General features: G+C 41.5%; 1 protein-coding gene across 9 annotated transcripts in view; it reads right to left on the reverse strand.

Moving 5' to 3' along the window:
• LDB3 (LIM domain binding 3) overlaps positions 1 to 18,116 on the reverse strand; it is a 190,874-nt gene extending 172,758 nt beyond the window's left edge. For 8 of the 9 annotated variants that reach the window (XM_074958771.1, XM_074958766.1, XM_074958770.1 and 5 more), the window contains exons 1-2: positions 5,134 to 5,249; positions 4,892 to 5,019 (exon numbers count right to left, since the gene is read on the reverse strand). In XM_074958771.1, the coding sequence (XP_074814872.1) occupies positions 4,892 to 4,984 (93 nt within the window). In that variant the 5' untranslated portion in view covers positions 4,985 to 5,019; positions 5,134 to 5,249. Of the gene's footprint in view, positions 1 to 4,891; positions 5,020 to 5,133; positions 5,250 to 18,013 lie in introns of those variants that run through there. The other variant, XM_074958765.1, reaches the window with a different exon arrangement.
• Between the last annotated feature and the right edge of the window lie 215 nt (positions 18,117 to 18,331).

Genomic DNA, 18,331 nt, shown 5'->3' on the forward strand with positions numbered 1-18,331 from the left:
ATCAATTTACTCAGGTACATTTTGCCCTTTTGAAGGCAGTTCACATGCAGTAGCACTCAGCTGTCCAGATGATGAAATGACAAATCACTTTGATGGTGGGGAAGGAATGTTGCTTCATAAGATGTTCCAGGCTTCACCTCCTTCAGTCGTGAAGAAAACTAAGGGGGGCTCCCATCATTCATCACTAGTACACCACGCAAGGTGAGGAGTCTCCATGTACAGCAAGTTAAACAAAAGTGACAGGGGAATTCTCTCATATACATTATAGTCCCTCAAAGGGGAAGTGCTGTCACATTAATATCTCCTCATGAAGGATGGTGTATACCTCTGTGTGTGTGGTGGTAGGGGTGGAAGAGGTAGTAAGGAGGGAAGGATTTTGGTTAAAAAAAAAAGTCAGCCTAGCAAGTATGATAAAAATAAACTTTCGTGTTCTTCCAGTGCCATATAAAATGGTTTATTTAAGCAGCCCCATAGTGTTTTGCTTATTACCAGCATAAGTACATGAATTGGTGAGGAGGTTCCATTTCTTCAGTTTCCTTCTTCCCACTGTTCACCCATAATGCTCACCATCCTGTTACACCTTCTATTGTATTAATTTAAAAAAAACAAAAACCAAAACCACATATGTCTTTTGCCATTTTTCCCAGCCCCAGAGTTTTGGCTTCTGGGTTGGCACTGAAGGCAACAGTAAAATTATATAAATAGTGCCCTGCCAATACAGTGGTGGATGAATTAGAAATACCATATTGTGGATTGATCAACCATATGTAATGACACTGTACGTATATCACTAGGGTCATCTCAGAGCATGATTAAATCTCTCCACTCAAATTTAAACTATAGTTTCAATATAAGCCAATTCACATGCCTCTTGTTTCTCTCTGGACTGTTGATGGCATTCTACATTTCACTGGAACATGAAGAGAATCTACCTATCTTAGCTTTTTAATATAACGTTCACCAATCATGGTATCTAAGCACTGGAATGAAGATAGCCTATTAGGTAACATGGCAGACCAGCAGCAAAAGGTTTAAATTTACACAGCCCCCTTCTTACACAGGGAAGAATAGAGAATTAGATGTGTCAATGCAATTGTTGTCTCAGAGCATCCTCCTCCTCCTCACCACCAGTCAATGAAGAGCACATGCAGGCTTAGAAGAAAATGGATTACATCAGCACTAGGATTTTTGCTGGCCTCGTCAATTTAGAAAGGACCAGAGTCGCTCACACAATCAGGCCATTGGCTGAGCACCTGTAACTGAGCTGAGCACCTGTAACTCCCATTCATTTCAACAGGAGTGACAGGTACTCAGATCTACTGAAATCTAGAATAGAGCAAAATGCTACCCTAGACATTTGCCTATCCTGCTGCACGGCAAGGTTAGCCCTAGAGGGTGTGAGGAGCTGTGAGGTGGGGATGGAAAAAAAACGTGAAACTACAAAGGTTTCTCTTTTATTTGCTAATGAATACTCCATTCCATAGTTCAAGGAGTATGAAGCTGCAGGGTTACCTTAAATCTTCCATGCTTGCTTTCTCCCCCTACCCCAAAGCTGACACCACAGAGACACTTATTTTTAGATGAAGAACAGGGTATTAGGCACAATGCTCCATTTCATAGGAATACCAAGATATGTCTTCACCTGTCATTCAGCTGATTGACTGGGACTCCTGTGTCTCAAGCTGTTGAAGACTTGGCAGGGATTTGATCACCTGGACCTCCCAGAAGAGAACAAATGATAGTGCCTCAGAACGCATTAAAAAACAAACCAGCCATCAGACCATTTATTTTTGGCAAGGCGCAATTCTCATTCATTGCCCATGATTTAAAATGTAAATGCTAGTCTTAGGAAGAGAAATCATAATAAAAGCTCTTATATAGTATTTTTCATCAGTGAGATCTCCAAGGGCTTTAACAAAGGTTTTTGTTTCTCCCATTTTACAGAAGGGAGATGGAGGCACAAAACAAGTGAAGTAACTTGCCCAACGTCATCCAGCAGCAGAGCTGGGAATACAACTCAGGACTCCTGAGTCTCAGTCCAGGGCTCTACCTACTCGCATATGCTGCTTTGGGAAGAGTTGGAGGTTCTGGTCCCATCACATGCTTCTATGGGTCAAATTCTGTTTTCAGATAAGCATGTGTAATCTCCATTGACAGCACTTGGAGATTCATGGAGCATTGTGTTCCCTCAGAACAGAACTTGGCTCATAATTTTAAAGTACAATATTATTCCTGCGAAAACATTTTTGTGTGTGTTATATGACTGAGTTCACCGCTTGCCTCACTTATGACTGCAAATTAATTGCTGACAATGGGGGGGGTCTCTTGATCTGTTTTGGGATATTTATATAAAAAACAGGGTTTATTAAACTATTATCACCAAAAGCTACGGGACACAATGTTCCAGTTAAAAAAATAACACAGTTTCCAAACATTCCTATTCCCACACATCCCCCTCTCTGAGAAGGGAAAAGTCTGTGTACATTTTCATGTACAGAAACAGACCATGATCTGCTATTATTTTATATTAGATACAAAACACAGTTCCAGAGTAATATTCCCAACTAAGAACAATGTTTCACTGGGCAAGATTTCAAACAGTCTCACATCATATTTGACATTATCACTGCAACCGAAAGTCAGCCTCATGAAGGGCTCAAAGTTGTTGAGATCACTGGCAGTTGAAGGTGTTCAGAGGGAGCTGAAGCACTTTTTTGGGCCTTGATCCAGCAAAGATTTACGCTCATGCTTAAATTATATGCTTTCAGCAGTCCCACTGAAGTCAATGGGACTCTCACAGTGATCCGGGCCTGAGATTTTAAGTTCTTTAGGGCAACAACTGTCTTTTCATTTGTGTGTGTACACAGTCAGCAAAATGGGGCCCTTGATCCTTGATTGGTAGCCTCTAGGCACTACAAATAAGTAGGACCTCACAATAAAGGGCACTAAAATGTCACAAGTATGTCTACATGATATTAGCAAATCTACCATAAGCAGTCTACATCCTTACCTTGTGCGGGATAAGGGGAGACCAGCACTATCTAGGGTACTAAAATTAGCTTAAAACTGGAAAAGTAATTTTTATTTTTCTGACAATATTTTTGTAATGCTGACAACAGGGCAGCCTTCTATAATAACAGTACAGAACAATGACACCTTTGCAGAGAGGATAAAGAAAGGGTTCCTCCTATCAGAGTAGGAGCATATAAATTTAGCAACCTGAAATTAATGCAGACTCAGCCTTGAACGGAGAGAGACACACACTATACCTATACACAAGGGAGATCAAATAAGACAGAGCTTTATAGCATAAAGGTTAAAATGGATAGCTTCCCAGGATTTCAAAAGCTTGCTGAAGTCTTTGACTCATAACTGGTGCAAAGATAATCAGTTTTGTTTCCAAAAGTCAACATAATAAATGTTGTATTAAAAGCTTCAAATGCTGGAGGATCAGATAAAGTTTAGCTTTCCAAATGAGTGTCGATAGTATGTAGCACCCCAAACAGTTCTTTTATTTGCCATCTACCTGTTTATCTGAGCAGATCAGTTTGTTATTCTTTTAACACTTAGTTAAATAAGTAACCTCTCTTGCCTCCACCACAAAAACTGGAACTCCTGCTGCAGCTAATTTTGTGAAGGAATCAGAACACATTTGGACTGTACATTTCTGTGTCTATGTCTAAATAGTCTGAAATAATACTTGAAACTGACTTAACAAAAATCAAATAGGGAGCAAAATTTCCAGCTGCCAAATTAGAACTGTTAAATAATTGCTTAGTTGCTGATTAGAGAGGAAATCTTTCCCATCTACAAATTCAAAAGCATTCAGTGTTGAGAGGTTTTGTAACACCTCTCTCCTTTTAGGAAACTAGTAAAATAGGTCGGGTAATAACTGGAGCATGCCCCTGGATTGCCTTTAAAAATTACTCTTAGAGGAAATAAAGAGGTGGAACTGCAAGCAATGGACTGATTTATACTTAATAACTGCACTGAGTAATTAATTATTACATCATTCACTGTTTTTCATCAGCAAATAGAAGGTCCCTGTACAATTTAAGACAATATTTTCAGCACTATTGAGCCTTCTGCTTCATTCTGTGTACTTTTAAGCCCATTACAAACCTCAGCAAGTTTTATTTAAATCTAAGATTAAAAAAAAAATTTAAAAAAAAAAAGGCAACAAAATCCCCAAACCTACCACCATGTTCTTCTCAAAAACAGGAGTTACTGAAATCATCTTTGACATTGGTCTTATTAGCAAATGTGGCTACACTATTCTGTGCCAAGTAAGAAAAAGAAATAGTCACAGGTCCGAAAGCTTGATGGACTACAGATGAAAAGCCTTGGGGGGGGGGGGGGATGTCAAAACAAAAAAGTCTGACAAAACCCAAACTATACACATTTATAGGGAGCTACATGCTCGTTTTTTGGAAACTTCATTTGATTTATTATGATCACTTCTTTTTCCTTCCCTCCATCAACAAATCCCGTTACAAAGTAAATAAGGCCCCTTGGCCACAGCAAAGAAGCAACACTACGGAAAATAAAATTGTTTTATAGCATGACAGAAACATTAATTTAAAAGTAGGTTTTTGCTCTTGTTGAGTAAAGATGCAGCTTCATCTTTCTTATACAGTCCATCTAAGATGTCGCTTCTTGGCGTTATCAGCTATGCCTTGAATCAGGAAGTTTAAATGTGCTAAAAGAAAACATTTTATTATTTTTAGTTCTTCTAAAATGCTCTGTTTTTTTCAGTACCTTCTGCATCTATTTAAACAGACTGATCAATCTCTTAATTTTGTCCAGGTTAGAGCGTGCATTTAGCAATTCCTTTGCTGCTACTTTCTAACCTAAGCAAATGCAAGAAGGCTTTTTGTTCACTAGTACTTACTCTGGATATGGTCAAGGGCATGTTGAAGTCCTTTCCCCCTTGCAGTCGGAAACCCCATGGTCCAGGTCCATTGAGAGTCACGTTGTAAGACATTTTGTAACTCTTTTACACAGGTCACCAAAAAGGCTCTACAGAAAAGGGGTGGGGGTGGAGGGATAAAAGAAAATGGTTTTAAAAATAAAGAAAAAAAGACAACATTTACAAATATTGAGAATACAATAATTGCTTCTTTTTTGCCTTGCCTGCTCAGTCCTGCTGAAGTGCCACCTAAGAATAGATAGGAGCTATAATACAGATACTGATATCCCAGCTGAGCTGTGGCCCATAAAAGGCTTGTAACCAAACACTTACTATGCAAGGACTCCATGACTCACAGATCTAATATAGCCCCCTGGGAGGTTAGCAGATCTTTCTAGGCTCCCCAAGTCAGTCTTCCGGCTCAGAACTACTTTAGGGGGGATATTAAATAAAAACAAAAAACCACTACCAACAGCAACCCCAGTACCCAATTTAGGATTCACTAGAAGTCTGAACATTAATACCCTGGTAACAACTGCACGACTTCTGCTTTCCAAAGCCACTTATAACTGTTGCTCCACAGAGCATACATTCATATTTACTTCATTCTGAGATTTCATGCACTACAAATTAAGTTCTTTTTATACTGACCCTTTCCTTATATCCCAAGTATATGAATTGGGAAGCATTTGCTCCTCTCTCTGCATTGACCTGGTAAACTGGAAAATTTGCTGCAGCACTGGAAAAATATCTGCCCCATGCACCCACCAATTCATGAAAAGATGTTTGCCCCTTGTTTCTACAGCCTTTACTTCTTCTAGGGAAAAATATAATTTATTCCGTTATCATGCAACAGAAGTGGCTTTTTATTGTTTTTCATAAAGTCACCTTTGATTTAGAAAAGATCTCTGCAGCTAAAGCATTTTGATCATGTTACTGTCAGGTGACATTTAAGAATTGTCAATTAAGAAAAGAGTAGCTAAAGACAATACACTTGGACACAGCACTGTTTTCTAGTTTATTTTTGGAAGGTTTGATAATTTGTCTCCATTTCTTAGTAAATTGGACATTTTAAAGAAAAAAATGTTGCTCTCTAGCAAGTCAGAAGATATTAAGACACTATGCAAACATTATTAAACTACATCTCTCAACCACCATGTGGTGTAGGTTTCAGAGTTGTAGCCGTGTTAGTCTGTATCAGCAGAAAGAATGAGGAGTACTTGTGGCACCTTAGAGACTAACAAATTTATTTGAGCATAAGCTTTTGTGGGCTAAAGCCCACTTCATCAGATGCATGCAGTGGAAAATACAGTAGATAGATAGATAGATAGATAGATAACATGAAAAAATGGGGGTTGCCATACCAACTCTAAATGAGACCAGCCGATTAAGGTGGGCTTTTATAAGCAGGAGAAAAAAAACTTTTGTAGTGATAATCAGGATGGCCCATTTCAAACAGCGGACAAGAAGGTGTGAGTAACAGTAGGGGGAAAATTAGCATGGGGAAATAGTTTTTAGTTAGTGTAGTGACTCATTCACTCCCAGTCTTTATTCAAGCCTAATTTAATGGTGTCCAGTTTGCAGATTAATTCCAGTTCTGCTGTTTATCGTTGGAGTCTGTTTTTGAAGGACTGTTTTTGGGTTGGTTGCCCAAAACAACCAACTCACAATACCCATGTAATTAAAATCAACACAGCACCAAAGTGGACATGGCTTCAAAGGGAAGATCAGATTTATGAGAGACTCACAGTTTGTACCTGTCTATTCATTACTATGGCTAGACTCCAAGGGTATGTCTGCACTGCACACGAAACCCAAGTTCTGACTCAGGTTTGAGCCCATGCCCCACTTCCATCCACACACAAATCAGTCTAACATGGGTCAGCCAGAACTCAGATCCTAGGACCCTGCTGGGGGAAATAGATCCCACTGTGACTTGGGTCCAAGCACTGTCATTTTGCAGTGGGGATGCAGGTCAAGCAGCAGACCAGAGTCAGAAGGTTTGCATAGTCCAGTATGGACACGTTAGCATGGCTGTGAGACCTGGGTCCACCAACTGTAAACCCAGGTTTACAATGCAGTGTGGACACTCCGGCACAGGCTTGGAGACACTGTCTACAAGCCCAGGTCCCACAGACTCGGGCTTACTGTGCAGTGTAGACATGCCCAAAGTCTCTGTAAAATATGACACCAGCTTATTTAAGCCCCACCTCACTGCAGGGCTCACTTGTTGATGCTAAAACAATTCATTTGTTAACACCATCAGTTATGGATGAAAAGGTCATAAAGTTTAAACAGCTACTCTCTCACTTGGGCTAATTACTCAGTGTTGACAATACAGTGTAATACTGTATAGGGGACCATGGTGTTAGAGGCGGCAGTCTTCCCTTGGAGAAACTACTGAACCCATGCAGCCACAGGTACTGTCTTTCAAATGAAACATAAAAATCGAGAACTTAATTAGTCCAGGTCATTGAAGAAGAGAGATCCCATAGCACTTTCTACAGGAATAAGGTTGTTATTTCCAAAATTCTGGCTGCATTCCAACTTGAGTAATTGCATTCTGTTTATCTATATTCCCCTTTAATTTCAAATAAGCACAATATGTTCTTCATTTGCTGCACCTCCTAAGAAGCTACATAGTTCCTTCTTGTCATCCCAGATCAATGGATGAAGTAATCCCTATTTGTGTTTTGGTGAAAAACAAAAAGCAGATTTCCTCAGATAAACCTGAGACAATCAAAGGTACATAATGACCCAGAATCAGTTAAAAGTGTTGATGGGAGGTCAGTTTGTAAGTGGCACTATTACTACAACTGAAATCCTAAATGCAGTAGAGAGGTTAGAGAGAGCAAAACACCACCACTGCCCTATTTAGTATTTCTTGGGTAAAGATTTAAAGCCAGGAGGAAATAAAGAAGGAAAGTATTCATGTTTAGGCTTATTTTGGCAGTTTGTCAGAAGAGCAATTTGTACAACAGGGATTAATCATGTACTGGCAAGGAGCTGGCTTAAATCACACCTCTGTATTTCCTACCAAAGGTCCAAATGCTGCCCTGGGTTACCACTGATAATAGATAATACTCCAATAATAGAATTTACTCCAACCCAAATGCAAGATAGATACCTCCAAAACATGCTGCAAAGGGCCCAAAATATATTGCTGTGTGTAATATATGATCATAAAAGCTGCATACTAGGTCAGACTATGGTCCATCTTGGCCAGTATCCTTTCTCCAACAGCGGTCTGTACCAAAGTTTCATGTAGGTGTACAGATTAGGGCAATTATGGAGTAATCCAACCCTGTTTTCCACTCCGGGCTTTATATTATTTTTGTACCATATATATATATATATATATATATATATATATATAGTACAAAAATAATTGACTGGTCAGTTGACCAAATATTGTCAAATTATGGAAAAAATGGTCAAATACTTTAAAGCCCTAATTTATTAGAATAGTGACAAAAAAGAATGAGACTTTATGGTCTTCTCCTCCTTCCCCTCCTGTGAATTTGTGGCAAGTTTCAGAACATGTAGCGGAAGAGCTTCAAAGAAAGATCAGCTGCAGTGTGTTTCATGTAATGTGGAGAGGTCTGAAGCCATAGGTGGCAAGTTATATGGGCCCGTGGTGCATGGCTCCACCAATGTTTGAGCTTATATTTAATCAGAGCCGTTCCGTCCATAAGATGGACTGGGCCAACCGGCCCAGGCTCCGAGGTTTCGGGGGCCCCATGCTTCAGGGTACATGGGGTCCAGGGCAGCCTGGGGGGTTAGCAGGGGTCCTGGCACTGGCAGCAGTGGGGGGCCTGGTGCTGACCTGCCCTGCCCCAACACCACTCCACCCCCATTCCACCCCTTCCCCCAAGTCTCTACCTCCGCCTTATCTCTTTCCAGCTTCCACACCCTCCACCGAGCGATGCCAGGAGCCAGTGGAGAGGGGTGGGCTGGGGCCGGGTCACTTGCTGCTGCCAGCGCCAGGCCCCCCACTGACCCCTCAGGCCACCCTAGACCCTGCGTCCCCCTGAAGCGCAGGGCCCCCCAAAGTGAGCGGCCCGGGACGATTGCCCGGTCAGTCCCGGCTCTTCTTGGACCCATTCTGGGCACCAGCAAAAATTATACAAACTTGGCACCCATGTCTGAAGCAGATAACATACTAGGTCTCTTCCATCTCTAGCTATTACAATTCTACTTGTGTGAACGAGATCTACGTAATGTTAATGTAGCACTAGACCAAGTACACAGTAACTTAGTGTCTCACTACTATGGTTCTTCAACATTTTCCATTCTGTGGACCACTATATGAGAGAGATCCTCTCATGGACCACAGAGTCACTGACTCACTACAATAGATACTGCTGTGGAAAAGGAATTAAAATCATTAAATCAATGTTACAGTTTATGAAACAGAACCCTGAGGACAGCTGTAAAGTCTGTACGATTTAATCAGATAAAGGAAAGCAAATGATGTTTACAAAAATGGCTTAAAAAGCAGTAGGGGACAGGAAAATACCTGAGTAAAATCCCTGAATGGCTACCTCTGTTCAGTTTACTGTTTGAGAAATAAAAGACGCCACTTATTCAGACACTGTTCAACTGAGGTCACTTGTGCCTATTTTTTTGGTGGTTCTCCATATCCATGTGAAAGTTCAAGATAGCTTGGCATTTTCAGGTAGAACGTAGGGAACACATTCTTCTGTCCTGGCCAACATTCCCTTTCAGTACAACAGGATCTAATGCCCAAGGCAGTGTGAACTATGTTTCCATGTTTTCCCACACAGTCACTGTACCAACAGCAGCGTTGTAGAGAAGGGATTCTAGAATGCTCATTTCCCTGCTCTCCCTTTACTGTGTCCCTTTCCCTCCCCACTAACTCTGCCTCACCTACCTCTCTTTCTTGTTCCCTTCTCCTTGCCACTCCTCCATTTAAGCCTTGTGCCACATAGTGAGCTGTTATGGCATCCAGAGCTCTTCATGCTACTGTCATACCACCAAGTTTGCTGTGAAGTCCTGCAGCACAGACGGTGCTAGTTTTGTGCATATTCATGCATCTGGAGCAGAGGACTGGTGGTGTGACAGTCAGTTATATGCAGTCATGAGTGTCACTCCAAATGAAATAAAGTCCACCGCCCTCTGTGCTGATCATATGGTGTCTGATTTTCAAAGACCCAGCGACTGCCGGAGTCAATGGGAAATGCAGGTGCTCAACACATCGGTGGGGGAATCAGGCCCTAAGACCATAGGGAGAATCTGGGGCAAAGAGAGACAAATAGGTTACTGCAGTGTGTAGTACCATCCAGCAGCAAGTCATTGCCACTAGTATGTAGCTGTAATAGGGTCCTCAGTGGGCTGTGAGGCCTAGTGGTTAGCATCCACTCAATGGGGAAATGATAGGGGAGCCCAGGCCCACTACTCACCAGGCTCTTACCCAAGGCCCTAAGAAGGTCAGCAGCATTTGACCTCTGGGGGGGTGGGGGCACCCTCTGAGTTACCCTCCCTGGGTCACTTCCTACCACTACTTCCCTCCACTTCTGGTCCCAGATAAGGCAAAAAAGACAAATGAAAAGGTAACCAAACCATCAACCCCAACCAGGCTCATTGCATAGTCCTGGCATGTCAGGGAGGCATCTCTAGCTCCTTTTGGGAAGAGCCTTTAGGATACGTCTGTACTCCTCTGCAGCCTCCAGAGCTTGGTTGCTCCCTTTTCAACCCTGTCACCAATTCATAGACTTTAAGGTCAGAAGGGACCATTATGATCATCTAGTCTGACCTCCTGCACAACGCAGGTCATGGAATCTCACCCACCAAGTAACAAACCCCTAACTTATGTCTGAGCTATTGAAGTCCTCAAATCGTGGTTTAAAGACTTCAAGGTGCAGAAAATCCTCCAGCAAGTGACCCGTGCCCCACACTGCAGAGGAAGGCGAAAAACCCCCAGGGCCTCTGCCAATCTGCCCTGGGGGAAAATTCCTTCCCTACCCCAAATATGGCGATCAGCTAAACCCTGAGCATGTGGGCAAAACTCACCAGCCAGACACCCAGGAAAGAATTCTCTGTAATAACTCAGATTCCACCCCATCTAACATCCATCACAAGCCATTGGGCATACCTACCACTAGTAGTCAAAGATCAATTAATTGCCAAAATTAGGCTATCTCCTCCATAAACTTATCAAGCTTTGTCTTGAAGCCAGATATGTCGTTTGACCCCACTGCTTCCCTAGGAAGGCTGTGCCAGAACTTCACTCCTCTGATGGTTAGAAACCTTAGCCTAATTTCAAGTCTAAACTTCCTGGCGGCCAGTTTTTATCCATTTGTTCTTGTGTCCACATTGGTACTGAGCTTAAATAATTCTTCTCCCTCCATGGTATTTATCCCTCTGATATATTTATAGAGAACAATCATATCTCCTCTCAGACTTCTTTTGGTTAGGCTAAACAAGCCAAGCTCCTTGAGTCTCCTTTCATAAGACAGGTTTTCCATTCCTCGGATCATCCTAGTAGCCCTTTTCTGCACCTGTTCCAGTTTTAATTCATCCTTCTTAAACATGGGACACCAGAACTGCACACAGTATTCCAGATGAGGTCTCACCAGTGCCTTGTATAACAGTACTAACACCTCCTTATCTCTACTGGAAATACCTCACCTGATGCATCCCAAGACCGCATTAGCTTTTTTAATGGCCATATCACACTCGCAACTCATAGTCATCCTGTCATCGACCAATACTCCGAGGTCCTTCTCCTCCTCTGTTACTTCTAAATGATGCGTCCCCAGTTTATAACAGAAATTCTTGTTATTAATCCCTAAATACATAACCTTGCACTTTTCACTATTAAATTTCATCCTATTACTATTACTCCAGTTTACAAGGTCATCCAGATCTGCCTGTAATGATATCCCAGTCCTTCTCTGTATTGGCAATACCTCCCAGCTTTGTGTCATCCACAAACTTTATTAGCACATTCCCACTTTTGTGCCAAGGTCAGTAATAAAAAGATTAAATAAGATTGGTCCCAAAACCAGTCCCTGAGGAACTCCACTAGTAACCTCCCTCCAGCCCAACAGTTCACCTTTCAGTGTGAGCCGCTGTAGTCTCCCCTTTAACCAGTTCCTTATCCACCTTTCAATTTTCATATTGACCCCCATCTTTTCCAATTTAGCTAATAATTCTCCATGTGGAACCGTATCAAATGCCTTTCTGAAATCGAGGTAAATTAGATCTACTGTGTTCCCTTTGTCTAAAAAAATCTGTTACCTTCTCAAAGAAGGAGATCGGGTTGGTTTGACAAGATATACCTTTTGTAAAGCCATGTTGTATTTTGTCCCAATTACCATTGACCTCAATGTCCTTAACTTCTTTCTCCTTCAAAAATTTTTCCAAGACCTTGCATACTACAGATGTCAAACTAACAGGCCTGTAGTTACCCGGATCACTTTTTTTAATCTTTCTTAAAAATAGGAACTATGTTAGCAATTCTCCAGTCATACGGTACAACCCCTGCGTTTACAGATTCATTAAAAATTCTTGCTAACGGGCTTGCAATTTCATGTGTCAGTTCCTTTAATATTCTTGGATGAAGATTATCCGGGCCCCCTGATTTAGTCCCATTAAGCTGTTCGAGTTTGGCTTCTACCTCGGATGTGGTAATATCTACCTCCATATCCTCGTTCCCATTTGTGGTCCTACCATTATCCCTAAGCTCATCATTAGCCTTGTTAAAGACTGAGGCAAACTATTTGTTAAGATATTGGGCCATGCCTACATTATCCTTAACCTCCACTCCATCCTCAGTGTTAAGTGGTCCCACTTCTTCTTTCTTTGTTTGTTTTCTTCTTATTTATATGGCTATAGAACGTTTTACTATTGCTTTTAATTCCCTTTGCAAGGTCCAACTCTACATGGCTTTTGGCCTTTCTCATTTTAACCCTAGATGTTCTGACCTCAGTAAGGTAGCTTTCCTTGCTGATGCCTTCCATCTTCCACTCCTTGTAAGCTTTCTGCTTTTTCTTAATCACCTCTGAGATGCTTGCTCATCCAGGTTGGTCTACAACTCCTGCCTATGAATTGGAGCATGCTCTGCAGGGTTGGAGGGGCGGGGCTAGCTGAGCCCAGTACTGTTCTTGAACCCCTTCCGTCCTAGTGTGGGGTTTTTATACCCAATCACATTAACTCAGAGCTTAGTAAAGCACTTTAGGAAACCTGATGATGTAATAAACTATCCTACATAACACCCTTGTTTTTGTCAAAAAAACTTCTGATGACTTTTAATTACAGCTTGTTTTAGTTTCTTAATATGCCTTTATAGCACTTTAAAGAGCATCTTTCTCAAAGTCTTTTAGTTTGCCCAAGCAAGTGGCATTTACTATCTTTAATGGTGACCTCCTCCCCCACATTCTTCAGCTTAGACTTCCCCTTAAAACAAGAGACGTACGTAGATAGTAATTACATTTAATCAGACGAAAAGGTCACAGACTTGACTAACAACATTTAAAAAAAAAATTCAGGGAACAGGATGAAATTTTCTCTTCCAACATCAAAATGAAGGATTATCCAGAGTTCAGCAAGTCCCACCAGTGTTGCCCAGCAGTTGATTGATAGAAACAGCTGTGGATTCATGTCACAAAGGAGATGCAACTGTAAAGGTAACAATGATACTCTAACGTGGACACTAATGTATCTCGTGCGCAAGGGGGAGAATGGTTACCTCAAAGTAATGTCTCAGTATAGAACCAGGTCATGGTTTGACAACTAATGGCAAATTCATTTGAGTAGTGGAAACAATTCGTAAATGCTAGGATACTACATTGGTGTACTATAAAGAAAGAGCTTGAGGAAAGTTACGACTGAATGCTTGGAAGTACATTACTATCAACTGAATGGAAAGACAAAAACCTAGCATCAATGCAGAGTTAAGATTGAGGAAATAAGCACTAATCAAGTCACAGAAATTCCAAGTGACAAGGTTTCTTTGGCTACATTAACTTGGTCACATTGCTTATCCTGTATATTTTATTTGCGGCAGTGAATTAGTACCCTGAACATTACTGTGAGAACAAAATTGTAACATCTATAACAGTGGTTTTCAAACTGTTGGTCGCAACCCAGTACTGTGTCGTGGAATCTAAGGCACTGGGTTGTGGCAGCTCTGGTCAGCACCGCCGACCGGGCCGTTAAAAGTCACGTCTGCGATGCTGCCTGGCTAAGGCAGGCTAGTCCCTACCTGTTCTGACACCGTGCTGCGCCCCAGAAGCGGCCAACAGCAGGTCCGGCTCCTAGGCGGGGAGCCACAGGGCTCCATGCACTGCCCCCTCCCCAAGCACTGGCTCTACACTCCCATTGGCGGTTCCTGGCCAATGGGAGCTGGGGGGTGGCGCCTGTGGGCAAGAGCCACGCGGAGCCACTTGCACGCCTCCGTCTAGGAGCCGGACCTGCTGCTGACCATTTGTCCGCGGTGCCAGGACAGGCAGGAAGCCTGGCTTAGCAGCCCTATTGCACTGCTGACCAGGAGCCACGCAAGGTAAGCCCACGTCCCAACTCTGTCTCCCAATCCCCTGCCCCAGTCCTGAGCCCCCCCAAACCCAGAGCCCCCTCCTGCATCCCAAACCCCTCATCCCTGGCCCCACCCCAGAGCCTTCACCCCCACCCCAGAGCCCTGACCTCCTCTCACATCCCAACCCCCTGCTCCACCCCAAAGCCACTCCCACACCCCAAGTCCCTCCTCCCCAGTTCTGTTGGGTTGCGGGCATCAACAATTTTCTTCAACTGGGTCGCCAGAAACAAGTTTGAAAACCACTGATCTATAAGATTAAGAATCTCCAAGATATTTACATCAGAGGTAGGTTGGTTGACACTTGACTTAGGCTCTGATCCTGCAATGAACTCTATGCATATGCAGAAGATAGTCCTTCAGAGAAGCTACTGTTTCTATTTTGATAACAATCCCCTTGGTAAACTGAATGAAATTTCCTTCTTCAAATTAAATCTTCAATATCTCTTTGCCTCAGTATAATCTGTCAAATGAGGACAATAATATTTAACAGGTTTCAGAGTAGCAGCCGTGTTAGTCTGTATCCGCAAAAAGAAAAGGAGTACTCGTGGCACCTTAGAGACTAACAAATTTATTTGAGCATAAGTTTTCGTGAGCTATAGCTCACTTGATCCGATGAAGTGAGCTGTAGCTCACGAACGCTTATGCTCAAATAAATTTGTTAGTCTCTAAGGTGCCAATAATATTTAACATATCCAATCATTAAAGCAAGTGATTAGGTTAGTTGCACTAACCAACACATCTGTTTGGGGGAAATCAATCCAATATACTAATATGCCTATTTTAAGTATGATGTTCTGTTACGGTAATCCCAGATATTCCAAATCTTTGGTTTAAGCAAAGGTTAGTTATGTTTCCCATGGCTGCAGTTAGTTCAAATCAGATCCTGTAGGAATGGTATTTCAGGCTAAGCTCCTAAGTGGGGTTCAGGAACCTCAATGGAGCTTAGCATTAGGCCTATGGAGTTCAGACACCCTTAAAGTCCCCTGAACTTCTATAATGCTGAGGTTTGCCTATATAATGCTAGATAATCAAATGTGCAAGATTAAAGTGTTTATAACTGGGGCCTCAAAATTAAGGGAAGTGAAAACTGGTCCAGATAAAATAACTGATTCAAACTTCATCAGAAGAATAATGATAAAAATCTGAACCTCCTTGGAGATCCAGAGGAGCTTTAAAAATAAACAAACAAAAAACAAACAAACATTTCATGAGAAGTGTCAGACGGACATTCCTGGGGTCCCTTACTTATGGTACACATTCGCTGGATGTGGGCAGCAGCCATGTGAGTCTACCCACATGGCCCCACCAATATGCCTTGTTCCTTACCCAGATGACCCACTATTATAGGTGAGAGTGGGTAGTTAAGTCACTCGACTTCTGTATTGAGACTGCCATCAAGCTTGACAATTTGTGCCAGCTGTGATGGCCATTTGTGATGTGATGTGAACTGCAATCCACTAGTAGATCCAGGACACAAAGCTTACTTCATATTCAAACACACCTTGGATGGTTCTTAGTTTTAATTTCTATGCCTCTGCATACTTCCTTATTTTGGGAGACTCTGGAAGTGGAAATGCTACATGAAGAGCAAACTACCTGGAAGCAGTAAAACCAGGAAGCAGTAAAATCTTCACTCTACCAAATGCTACAGTACTAAGAAAAAATTGTCTCTTTTATAAAATGTTTTACTAGGATTTACTCTAAACACTCTAATAAAATGAGAATATGGGACCAAATCCTGAGTTTGAGCACCGTCTACTCCCATGGTTTTCAAAACAAAGAGTCAAGGGCACCTGAGCCATAACAAGATTGGTCTTATATGTAGGAAGAGTATAATCTATTGATTGCAAATGAATATATCATTCATAATGTAGTCCTCTATGATTTGGTGATATGAGGCCTGTAAACTATTTCACCTTCAGAGGCGGTGAAACTGAAAGAATTTTATTTTGATGGTCGGATCCCAAAATGATCAAGTCAGACCAACATTCAAACAACTTGCTCAACAGCTTTTACATGCCCAACACCAAAGGCTTTTTTTTCTTTACGGGTAGACATTACCAAAAAACAATGTTAATGTCTAAGGATATTTTATAAAAATACACGGCAACCCACTTTATACACAGCTCATTTACAAATTATATATGCTACTTGTGCATATGGCAACGTCCTTCCTTTGGCTAGGGTGTACCATACCCAATCTCTGGGCAGAGCTGGAGTTTTCACCTTACGTTTTTCTATGCTGTTCCAATTCCAGAGTTATTTCTGAGGGGGGTTTTTTTGCAGAAGAAGGAAGGCAGTTAGAAACTGTAAGTCTTTCCTCATAATAATGTCCAGCCACTGTTGCTTAAATGGTCAGCAGTTTGGGATTGTTAAATTCAGCTTTGTTAGTGTTATGACATTGTAATGCATTTCTACTTGATGCCAGCATAAATCCTTTATTAATTGGAGCTACAAGCTTTGTTAGATCTAATGCCTCAAATAACATGAAAAGAGCAGATGTGTATCACAGAGAAACTACGTATGGATAATCAGCATGTATGTTTATATTCTTGCATCCTTTAGCATTAGAAAAAGGTTTGAAATAGTACTATCAGTTTGGATCATGGGTTCTCAGTATGTACATCCAGCTTTAATTCACATACCTATAGCATTTAACCTATGAACATCATGCAATATAGAAGTTACACTATTTAAATGGTGCAGGTCTTCACAGACGGATGTATAGAAATTATGCTGCTGCTGGAGAGATGCTTTAAAACAAATTGACTTTTAAACTAGGATTGGCACCCCAAAAAAAGGGGACAAAAAAAAGACTACAGATTTTTGTTAATACAATTAAAATTAAACTTCATCAGCTTATTGCTTTCATAAACAAAATCTGATGATGGGTCATATTAACAAATAATAGAATATATTTTGCTAGTTAACTGTAGAATATAGGTTTAAAAACATTTTTTGAGACTAGCTCAGAAAAAATTTTTGACTCAAAATTTTAAAAATAAGACAGTTTGGCAAATACAAATGGATTATTCCAAGTGTATCACAAACGCATCCCCTAGCATACAACTAATTAGAAAAATAAAATGATAAATGTAGAAGGAGGCTTAAAAGTAGTTTTTGGTTTGTTGCGGGGGAGGGAAGGAGGAAGGGAGGGAGAGAGGAATGATGTGCTGGCTGCTAACAGCCTCTGTTGAATACTGGGTGACCTGTGTGCTTTGGAGAGGGGAAAAAAAAAAAAAACGAACAGCTGATCCTATGTGATTAGTGAACAAATGGTCTGAAGTAATCTCAGCTAGCACATCAGACTGATTAAATACCCCAACAGGCACAAGCATGAAATGCAAACAACATGACAGCCACTTCAGTAAATAAAATTAGCATGCTCCATTCTGAGAGGAAAGGGAAGAAAACTATTAGCAAGAGATAGAAACAACATGCAGTAAGTGCAAAGTAGTAAGGAAAAGCCCTTGGTTACTAGGAAAAGAATTAGTGTAGCTAGACAGTTGACAATGCTTAGATAGAGTCGTGCTGGTCACTTCTACCTGAGAGTAGCTCTGCAGGTGTCCTCTGGTACTCTTGTGGCTTTCCTGTTGCTCCAGCTGCAGATTTATCTGATCCCTGCATCCCCAGTGACGTAGTCCACTCAGGCCAAAACGGGGCGGGGGGAGGGGGGGGACTTGCTTAAGGTGGATCTCTTAAAGCCACAGTGCCACATTTCTTTTAAAATATTTTTAGAGTTTGCTTTAAACTTGGTTAGTTTCTACCTTTTGGCCACATACTGGCCAACATTCAGAATCTACAGTTTGGGGTGGGGGAACTGGAACACATATTTCACTCCATTTCATTGGGAGAACTTTCTT

Source organism: Natator depressus, chromosome 7 (assembly GCF_965152275.1).
Source record: "Natator depressus isolate rNatDep1 chromosome 7, rNatDep2.hap1, whole genome shotgun sequence".
NCBI lineage: Eukaryota > Metazoa > Chordata > Testudines > Cheloniidae > Natator > Natator depressus.